Source organism: Cebus imitator, unplaced genomic scaffold (genome assembly GCF_001604975.1).
Source record: "Cebus imitator isolate Cc_AM_T3 unplaced genomic scaffold, Cebus_imitator-1.0 Scaffold98, whole genome shotgun sequence".
In the NCBI taxonomy this organism is placed as follows: Eukaryota; Metazoa; Chordata; class Mammalia; order Primates; family Cebidae; genus Cebus; species Cebus imitator.
Genome location: NW_016107413.1, coordinates 2,229,357 through 2,239,332, shown reverse-complemented (window position 1 = coordinate 2,239,332; position 9,976 = coordinate 2,229,357). Strand labels below are relative to the sequence as shown.

The following is a 9,976-nucleotide window of genomic DNA, read 5'->3' as shown; positions in this document are numbered from 1 at the left end:
GCACGTGCCATCATGCCCAGCTGATTTTTTGTATTTTTAGTAGAGACGGGGTTTCACCATGTTGACCAGGATGGTCTCGATCTCTTGACCTCGTGATCCACCCGCCTCGGCCTCCTGAAGTGCTGGGATTACAGGCATGAGCCATCGCGCCCGGCCTGATTTCATAACATGTATTATAGGAGTTACTTTAGGCATTTGATTTGAGGGGTAATTTGCCCAATGGTATGTCCAAGTCTATATTATAATACGTTTATTACAATGGTTTTACTTCTCTTTTGCTTGGACAGGCTACCATACAATCAGGCTTATATTCACTTTATTGTTAGGTTCCTACTGGTTGGGATAGCTTTCATGATAGCATGAAAAAAAAAATACTTAGGAGACTGTCATAAGGCCCTTAGAGAGGTAATCTCTCTAACACAGTTCTTACTCAGTAGTCTCTTTGTGGTTCTGCAGAAGTTTTATCTTTGAGAGTATGGTTTCACAGATTCTGGATTCCTGAATCAGGTAGAAATCAAAACCATTCTCTTTTTTAGGGATAGTTTTTCAGCAATTAAAGTTTTCCAGAATCCAGAAGTATTATTGAGAGCCATAGGAGGTTATTTACCAGGAGATTCCTCTAGGCCTTAGAAGAAATTAATGAATATATAATTTATTCCCATGGAATGATTTTCACTATAGGAAATTTATATGGGCTTCCTAATACTTGTTTTTAAGAATTACAACATCAAAGCTACATGCTTCTATATTTTCTCAGAAAAGGAATCCGAGGATGAAACAGTAGTATAAGTTAAGATTTTGTTTTGTCATTGTTGTGTTTGAAACAAACCTGTAATCAAAATGCTGAAACATTTTGCCTTCAGGTATCGTCCCCAATGTGCTTAGCATTGGTCCGGGCTATGTCAGGGTAATGTTTGCAGGTTGTAGGTCCTCTGTGAAATAACTTAGAGCAATAGGTAAACAAATCAAAGTCCAAAAGAGAGCAACAGAAATGTATTACAGTTTGAGGAAAATACGTATGAGGAAAAATGGTTAAATGGCTTGACATTATATGATTTAAGTAAAGCTCTTTTGTTTAGGAAACAACTCTATGCTGCAAATTAATAGCCTTCAAATATATATTAAAATCTTGATTCTCTGAAATCTGGGGATAACCAGCTAGTCTGAGTAATTAAAAGTGTGTTCTTCTAAGTCATTTTATTATAACTATTTTTGATTGCAAGAAGTTTTATATGCTTTCTAAAATAGTGGGGGAAAGCAGCATAGAATATAATTTGAATTACTCTAATTCAGTTACCTTTCTGAACATCAATTAATATATCATCAGTTAATATTACTATTGTTACAAGGGCTGTATGCCACCATCCTGAATCATCTTTATTTAATACTGCTTTTCAAGTCTTTTTTGCCCTAATTTTACCCTATTTTCTTTGTGTAAGCGTCTTACCTTGACCTGTGTTCCTAATATAACTACTTAGTTACAGGATTTTGTTTTACATGGATGGAAGCAAGTTTTACATGCTTCCAAAAATGGGTGAAATAATAGACTGTAATTTCAATTGTTTTAATTCAGGGCCATCTTTCTGAACATCAATTAATATACTATTCCATCAGTTAATATACTGTTATGAGGGTTGTTTTCTCTTTCTGAACCATCTTAATCTGTTACTTTTTTGAGTCCATTTTTCTCAGTAATTTTTCTCTCTTATCTTTGTAGTTAGTTTTATCCTGACCTAAATGTTATTATTTATAAAGGGCTATTTCTTATTTACAGATTTTGGTTTTGCTTCAAATTAGATAAATTGGCTATCAGATTATCAAAACAAACTGTAGTTTGCAAAGGGAGCAGGGAAAGAGTATTTTAAGAGGTATTTGATAAGCTAAGCATGGGTCCCCACAGTCCATAAGGCTGAGCAGCTGGGATAGTGACAACTTCTATCTGCCAGAGTCCCACTAAAGTCACATTTAACTGCAGCAGTGATAAGGTTAGGCCTCTATCCTGTATAGGTGTTTATTAGGGTTTCTTATGCAACTCTCCAGTTAGTCTGTGAACGTGTTTTGTTAAGACACCTTCATAGACTAACTGGAGTGTTGCATAAGAAACCTTAATAAACAAAAAAATTTTATTGTCTAGTCTAGACTTGTAAGAGGCAACTGCCCCTCCACAGCCACAAGCATCTCCCTGTAGATGCTGGCTTTCTACAAAATGTCATTTTCTCCGCCCTAATTATTAGCCTACCTACCCTGAAACGGTTTGAGTACTGGCTTAAACAACTTTACAGTGTGAGTAGCTATCGAATAGATTTGTGTTGGTATTAAGCATGGGTTTTTCCATTTAAATAGAGGCTTTGTGGGTTCAGGATATTTAGTTACTGGATAGAAAAACACCAAAATGAGGGCTTTTTCCTTTCTTTAAAACAACTTTCATTATTGAAAATGTATTAAAAAGTAAGTTGTTTATCTTCTAAAATTCTGAGTGGCTTATTTATTCACTATTGCTCAGGTTTCTAGAGCTACCCAGAAGCCTATTATATATACTTGGGATTTTAAAGTTTATTCAGGGTTGATAAGATACCTTAAGTGGTGTAATTTTCAACTATTATATATGGCGTAGCTTTAAAAAGAATTTTTTTCTTTAACACGTACTCTATAAACAATGTGAAAATAGGTTAAAACTGAAATGTCTATAGTTTTAGTGGCTTCTTGAAAGATGAGTAGTATTTCTAAGGAAATAACAAAAGGAAGTTTTAATTTTCCAGAAATAATTATGATTATTTGATATACTTGAATAACTTATTACTAATGTGGACTCAAACATAATTTCACATTTTAAAATTAAAGCAATTTTTTAAGGGAATGGAAAAACACCAGCTTATCTTATAAACGTTATAAACTTGTCTAAATGCCCTTTTCAAAGCCCTGACGTGGAACTTGGATCCTGTCAGGCAGGCTTTTTTTGTGGGTGTATTAATTCACATTCCACCTGTCAGTGTACCTATAGGTAAAGACATTAAACCACACCCTCTGTTCTGACCTTTTCCTCTGGGGACACTGACTAGAATCCTTTGGCTCAGCGTTGAGAGGCTATTTGAATAGGTCAGTTCAGAAGAGCTTTTCCTTTTGAATAGAGTGAAGCAGAAAGAGCAAGGGAAATAATGTTGCAACTGCATTTCTCAAGGCTGCTACTATGGAGATCTCAAACTTGACCTCCCCTGCCAGGTTCTGCTTTGAAGGCTTACTTATTACCACAGACATCTTTAATCTTAAAAGCAGTTTTGTTGCTCATCTAATTAGATGTTTATATTTTTATTCTTCTCTTCAAGGACTTATTCTAGTTTAAAAGGTGTTTTTGTTTGCTTGCTTTTATTTTTACTTTTTGTTGTTTTTTGGTTTTTGTTTTTGTTTGGGTTTTTTTGAGGTGGGGTGAAGAGTGATAGAGACCTAGTTTTTTTAGATTTGTAGGTTTTTTTTCCTGTACTTTTCCCCTCCTTTTATTCTGCAATTGTATGAATTATGAATTAATTTTATATGTTTTCTTAATAAATTTTTATATTGCTATGGTAGATCTTAAGAGGAACTTTTTAATGTATTAGAAAATTGATAAAGCAAATTAGGAAGTTTGGCAGCTATATCTTCTGGGATGGATTCTTACAGCACCTATTTGGCAACTGTCAGACTCAGCGGCTCGTGGTTGGAAGAGCAAGATGAAGACATTTATGAGGTTGAATCTCGCGTGCCTTTACCACATCCTTTTCCTCTATGTGAACATTTGGATGAAAATAACTCAGTAATTGTTAATACTTCTATTTTCCACTTTATTCATAAAAGAAATGGGCATATATTAAAGCTTATTTCTAAAATTTCACTGCCTACCCCTCCTTATTCAGTAAGTATAAAAAGTATTCATTTTGTTAAACACTATAATGAGAAATTAAATTTTGAATGTCTATATTAAGGCTAAATGGGATAGAACCTTGTTTTATTGTTGATATGTTACTACTCATTCATCCTGGACGTACGTAAGGGCTAAATTTGGTCTGAGTTCCAACTTGGCTACATTTTTAATTACAGAAAGCAGAATGAGATAATATTACAGTTCTCCAATGCCAGGCAGGTTGTTTAAAAAGATTCGGCATTTCCTTAAGATTCTTGCTTTTGTATGTTTATTATGCCAATCCTGAATAAAAATGGAATGATTATTATATTTGAGAGACTAGGTATTGTAATACTTATAAAACAGCTAAGTGAATTGTCATTGAGCAATTAGGAAACCTTTATAATCATACGATATATTGGCTGTTCCAGACAAGGAAAAAAGGAAGCTTGGGTTCTAATTTTAATATTCTTAACCTAAAGAACTTATTTTTTGTTTTTAATATTCCTCCTAATCATATAAAAAGAAACATCCTTTTCTGCTTTTTATATGAAATATATTTTATAAACATTGTTATGGATGAGTATTTAGCATAAAGAGGCTTGAATATTTAGTATTTCAGGTTCACTACAAGTTATTCAGTATAACTAAAAGTTATTCAGCACCTTTTATGACTTTCAGAGTTTTTTACTGTACTAGCTAATATTTAACAAGCCATATGGTTTTCAGAATAGTTTTGTTACCTCTTCTGCAACTTTTATATTAAAGTGACAGAATATTGACTGATACTTTACATATACTTTTACTGTAATGATAACTTTCTTAAATACTTTAGAAATATTGAATATTAAATTTTTATATACTTCATATTTTTATAGATATTAGGAATAAACATACTCTGAATGGAAGAAAATTCTTTAAATATTATTTGGATGAACATTTGAAGGGTGTCTCTTATCTCTCAGTAAAATATGGATCTCATCTGCTATAATAAATGAATTTTTTTTTTTGCTAGATTTACTGTATTTGATTGTTCCACTTTTTTTGTTTTGTAAAACTGAAGTTTTTTTCTTGTGGTCTTATGATAAATATTTAAATGGATTTTAAGGCTGGTTAAATCTTGTCAAGAAGTAGAACATAGAAGCAACGACTTAATTTACTTACTAAAACAAGTATTTATTTTGTTGTAAATCCTTTGTTGTATCCCTATAGTAAATTTGGAAAAGGGAAAAAAAATGCATATCCTTTTTAGTCAGATGTATTTACTTGATAATCATTATATAATGAACAGAAAAAAATGACATATGTGTATGTAAAAGCAGTTATGTTTTTAACATATGGGTTGTGACTAAATTCAGGAAGTAGTTGTGTATAAATTAGTTCATACTTTATTGTTATGTTTATTTATAATAAAAATTAATCATATTATCCACATTTAAAGGAAAAACTCTTGCCAGTTAAAAGTAAAACTATTATGCCGGGCGCGGTGGCTCAAGCCTGTAATCCCAGCACTTTGGGAGGCCGAGGCGGGTGGATCACGAGGTCAAGAGATCGAGACCATCCTGGTCAACATGGTGAAACCCCGTCTCTACTAAAAATACAAAAAATTAGCTGGGCATGGTGGTGCGTGCCTGTAATCTTAGCTACTCAGGAGGCTGAGGCAGGAGAATTGCCTGAACCCAGGAGGTGGAGGTTGCGGTGAGCCGAGATCGCGCCATTGCACTCCAGCCTGGGTAATAAGAGCGAAACTCCGTCTCAAAAAAAAAAAAAAAAAAAAAAGTAAAACTATTCCTTTTGAGGTAACAACATATTATCATGAGTATTTTAGGAAATAGTTTATAATTTTAAATGTATGATTAATTTTCTATTGTCTTATATGTGTATTCATATTAATTTCAAATAAGTTATATGTGATATTTAAAATATCCTATTAAAACAAGAATAATCACATACTGGATATTTTGGAAATTGATTTAAAGTGGCCATCAAAAGCTATAGTTTACTCTAAAATCCATTTGCTATGACGAGTAACACTCAGATGTGAAGAGCAGAAGTCTTTAAAAATATTCTTTAATATTATCATGATTTTATAATGTGTTATAGACATGTAACTATAAATTAGAAACCACTACATTTGATCATATTTTAAGCTTAAAATGTAGTAATATCTTTTTAATGCACAAAGTACTTTATATATAAATTTACAAATTCTTACGACTTTACTGTGAGACTGTTATTAATCATGCATTTTAAATGTATTTCATTTTGTTGTGCCACTATGATTTTTGTTAATTGATGCCATGATACTAATCATGTATTATTAGTCCCCAAAAGTATATAGCCAATACTAGAGGAGTCACAGTCAATAAGTACTAAATGTAAAATAAAATTTATCATAGACCATATAGTTACATAAAATTCTTTTAAAAATACAATAAATTCCTGTGCTTCATTAACTTTATATCTTCTTTCATATGATAAACTACACATCCATTGATTTAAAGTGGTTTATATCCAAAAGAAGCACATTCTTTTGTTCAGTAAAGCTAGAATACATCACTTTACGGAAAGTTGTGCACAGCTGATTTACTTGTCTCCTCTAATTTATCCAACCTGCTAATCTTAGCATGCACTGGCAATACCTAAATGACCACAGTTCAGTAGTATATCTTTATTTAAAAATCCTTCTTTTTTCCAGCTTTAATGGAGAATGAACTAGTATTTCCATTCTTTATTTTCTTTTATGTTTGTTTAGCTTGAACATGCGAAAGTTACACAGACAGAATTGATGCGTGAGTCATTTAGACAGAAACAAGAAGCAACAGAGTCCCTTAAGTGCCAAGAGGAACTTCAAGAGCGCCTTCATGAGGAGTCCAGGGCCAGAGAACAGCTAGCTGTGGAGCTCAGTAAGGCTGAGGGTGAGCAATTTGCCATCGACAACTAAGGGTAGAGAAATTTCAGTCTTAAAATAGAGATTTTGATACACAGCCAGGTTTGGAAGCCATCAGTCTAACTTAAAGTGACCATTAAAAAGTACTTGTGATTTATCTTCAAAGTTTTTCCAAGAAATTTTTAAAACTATATATATAGTTTTAATTATAAAAAGAATTTATAGAGTTACAGAAAATATTAAAATTTTAAAAAATACCAAAAAGGATGGTGATGACTTGCTACCATAATCACACCATCTTAAAACAACCCTTGTAATTTAAAGATGAGTAAACTGAAGCTAAAAGATGTTATTAAATTGTTAAAGGGCACCATTACCATTAAATGGTTATTCCAGGCTTTGAACCTCTAAAGCCCTATGCTCTTTTTATTCTTCTCTGCTGTCATGGGTGTTGGCCTTCTAAAATTACTAAAAATACCAACTTTCTAATTATCGAAGTGTGATTTAGTTCACAAACATCTAATTTGTAGTCAGCTCTCCAGAAACTTATTGTTTATATATGTTCATTAAAGTGAGTTACACCTATGTGATGTGATACTTTAGTATAGCAGAATGTAAGAAAATTCAGAAAAATTTCATGTTTATGCACAACGGTAAACAAAGAAATGTCTTTGTTTAATAGAGCATTGACCATACTCTATTAAAGGTTAATCATTGCTGCAATGAGCAGCAAATTCATTCAAAACTTTTATTAGGTTGGAATGATGGAAAGTTTTGCTAGTTGTTTGTATGAAAACCTAGTAGTTAAATTTGAAATGAGTAATAGTTCCATTCTTTGTTAATTTTATTTTATAGGTGTCATTGATGGCTACGCAGATGAAAAAACTCTTTTTGAAAGGCAAATTCAGGAAAAATCTGAAATAATAGATCGTCTTGAGCAGGAGTTGTTGTGTGCAAGTAACAGATTGCAAGAATTGGAGGCAGACCAACAGCAGATCCAGGAAGAAAGAGAATTACTGTCCAGACAAAAGGAAGCTATGAAAGCAGAAGCGGGCCCAGTTGAACAACGTATGTATTTTCAGAATTTGTATGAAACATTTCTCTGATTTTATTATATTCTTCAAAGGTTTGCAGTGGCTTTTTTTCCTCTTTCAGTGTCATTATTCATATATTTTATATAGAGATTTGAAAAAGTATAAGAAAATCTATTTTATAGATAAATGTCCTATTAGCCAATGATGTGGAATCAGGTTGGTTTTTTTTTGTTTGTTTGTTTTGTTTTGTTTTTCCCCTTGGGCAGATGTTAACAGGAAAAGATAGTTCTTCATTTATCCTCAAACTTCTGCTTCAGGAGAAATCTGCAAATAATGAGGCAGGATATTTTAAAATTTGTGTAAGGTTTAGTTCTAATAGCAGAGAGGCAGCAAAAATGTATACTTGAATTAAATATCTAAAAGCACTGATTTGGCACTAGTAATGAGCAGGTGGAAGGGATTTTTGACTTGCAAGCAGAGTCGATTGTAAAAGGTCAATGGCTGGTAGGCTGACATCTAGTTTAATCTAAATAGGAGTTCAAATAACACTTAAATTTGTAAGTACCCTTTCATTTTTCATTAAATAAGAAATTAAGTAATATCTTGAAGTGAAAGTTTATTTAGCAGTAAATGTCAGTCTTTGTAACGATGGAAATTTAAATCCTGTTTACCATGTCCTCTCACTTTTATATTACACATACAGTTGGATTTTTAAATGTGAAGTTTCACTGATTTCACTTTAATAAAGTTTAGAAATACAGCATATAGAATTGTAATATAGTTAAGTTTCTTCTGGCTGCTCAAATTAATTAAACAGGTTTAGTTTGGAATTTTTAATGTGGACAGGATATGTCATACATGTAAAACATTTGAGAAATACCGGAACTTCTCAAAATGTTACCGGTGATAATCAGTGTCTTCAACTCTTGCTTTTGATACACATGTGTGCATGTGCATTATTCTATTTTAGGAATTAGAAGACATATAAATTTTACTTTCGTTGTGTCTTTTTTTTGTTTTGTTTTTTTTCTATTCTCCTAGGACTAGTAGATGCTGCAGTCGATGCAGCACCAGGAGCAGGTGTGTGTATACAATTGCATGGCCACTGTTTGGGTGGTAGAGATAACTCCAAAATGTGGGTGACCTCTGGATTTTCAACCAACTAACATATCTCTAGTTTTGCAGTGTTGCTCTTGTTTCATACTTACAGTTTTTAACAACAAAAAAAAACTTTTTTTACGATAAAAGCACATATTTTCATTTGAAATTAACATCTGAGATTCATACTGACCATCATCTTATAGTGTCTGTTTTTACATAGAGCTTAAAGCTATTTTAATGTTTGTTTGTTTGTTTTTTGAGATGAAGTCTTGCTCTGTTGCCCAAGCTAGAGTGCAGTGGTACGATCTTGGCTCACTGTAACCTCCTCCTCCTGGGTTCAAGCAGCTCTTCCACCTCAGCCTCCTGAGTAGCTGAGACTACAGGCAGCAGCCACCATGCCTGGTTAATTTTTTGTACTTTTAGTAGAGACAGGATTTCACCATGTTGGCCAGGCTACTCTTGATCTCCTGGACTCAGGTGATGCCTCCACCTCGGCCTCCCAAAGTGCTGGGATTACAGGCGTGATCCACTGCGCCCAGCCATTTTAATTTTTTTAAGAAAACATTTAACAAATATATTAAACTCTTTGAATCTATGAGTTTTTAAAATGCTCCTTCTAAATCAGGAAGTATGTAAGATGATGGTAGCAAAAGGATCAATGAAATTTAATAAGAGGCTTTCTGGTGATTTATTTTTATATTAACATCTAATATTAGTATTATTTTAAAAGGAAAGCTATTTTCTAGAGATTCCTAGTCCTGAATACAATGTTGGCATATCAGTTAGTTTAAAGACTGCAGGGATATGTTCTTTCCATTTTCTTCATTAGAAGATTGTTTTACTTTTGCTACATATACTTTGTTACTATATTAATAATAATAATGGCTAACACATGGTGCTTACCATGCCTCAGACACTCTTCTTTACATATATTAACTCATTTAATGCCAAAATAACTTTAAGAGATCAGTAATATTATTAGTTTACATATAAGGAAACTAAAGGACATCATCATAATTGTCACATGGGAGATAAGTTGCTGAGCTAGATTGAGCCTACAGTATGTTCTTTTTTTTT

At 32.7% G+C, this 9,976-nt stretch overlaps 1 protein-coding gene across 2 annotated transcripts in view; it reads left to right on the top strand.

Annotated features, from left to right (window-relative positions):
• AKAP9 (A-kinase anchoring protein 9) overlaps positions 1 to 9,976 on the top strand; it is a 219,170-nt gene that overhangs the window by 154,618 nt on the left and 54,576 nt on the right. The window contains exons 1-3 of one of the 2 annotated variants that reach the window (XM_037741312.1): positions 2,140 to 3,886; positions 6,630 to 6,792; positions 7,620 to 7,832. In XM_037741312.1, the coding sequence (XP_037597240.1) occupies positions 3,641 to 3,886; positions 6,630 to 6,792; positions 7,620 to 7,832 (622 nt within the window). In that variant the 5' untranslated portion in view covers positions 2,140 to 3,640. Of the gene's footprint in view, positions 1 to 2,139; positions 3,887 to 6,629; positions 6,793 to 7,619; positions 7,833 to 9,976 lie in introns of those variants that run through there. The other variant, XM_037741311.1, reaches the window with a different exon arrangement.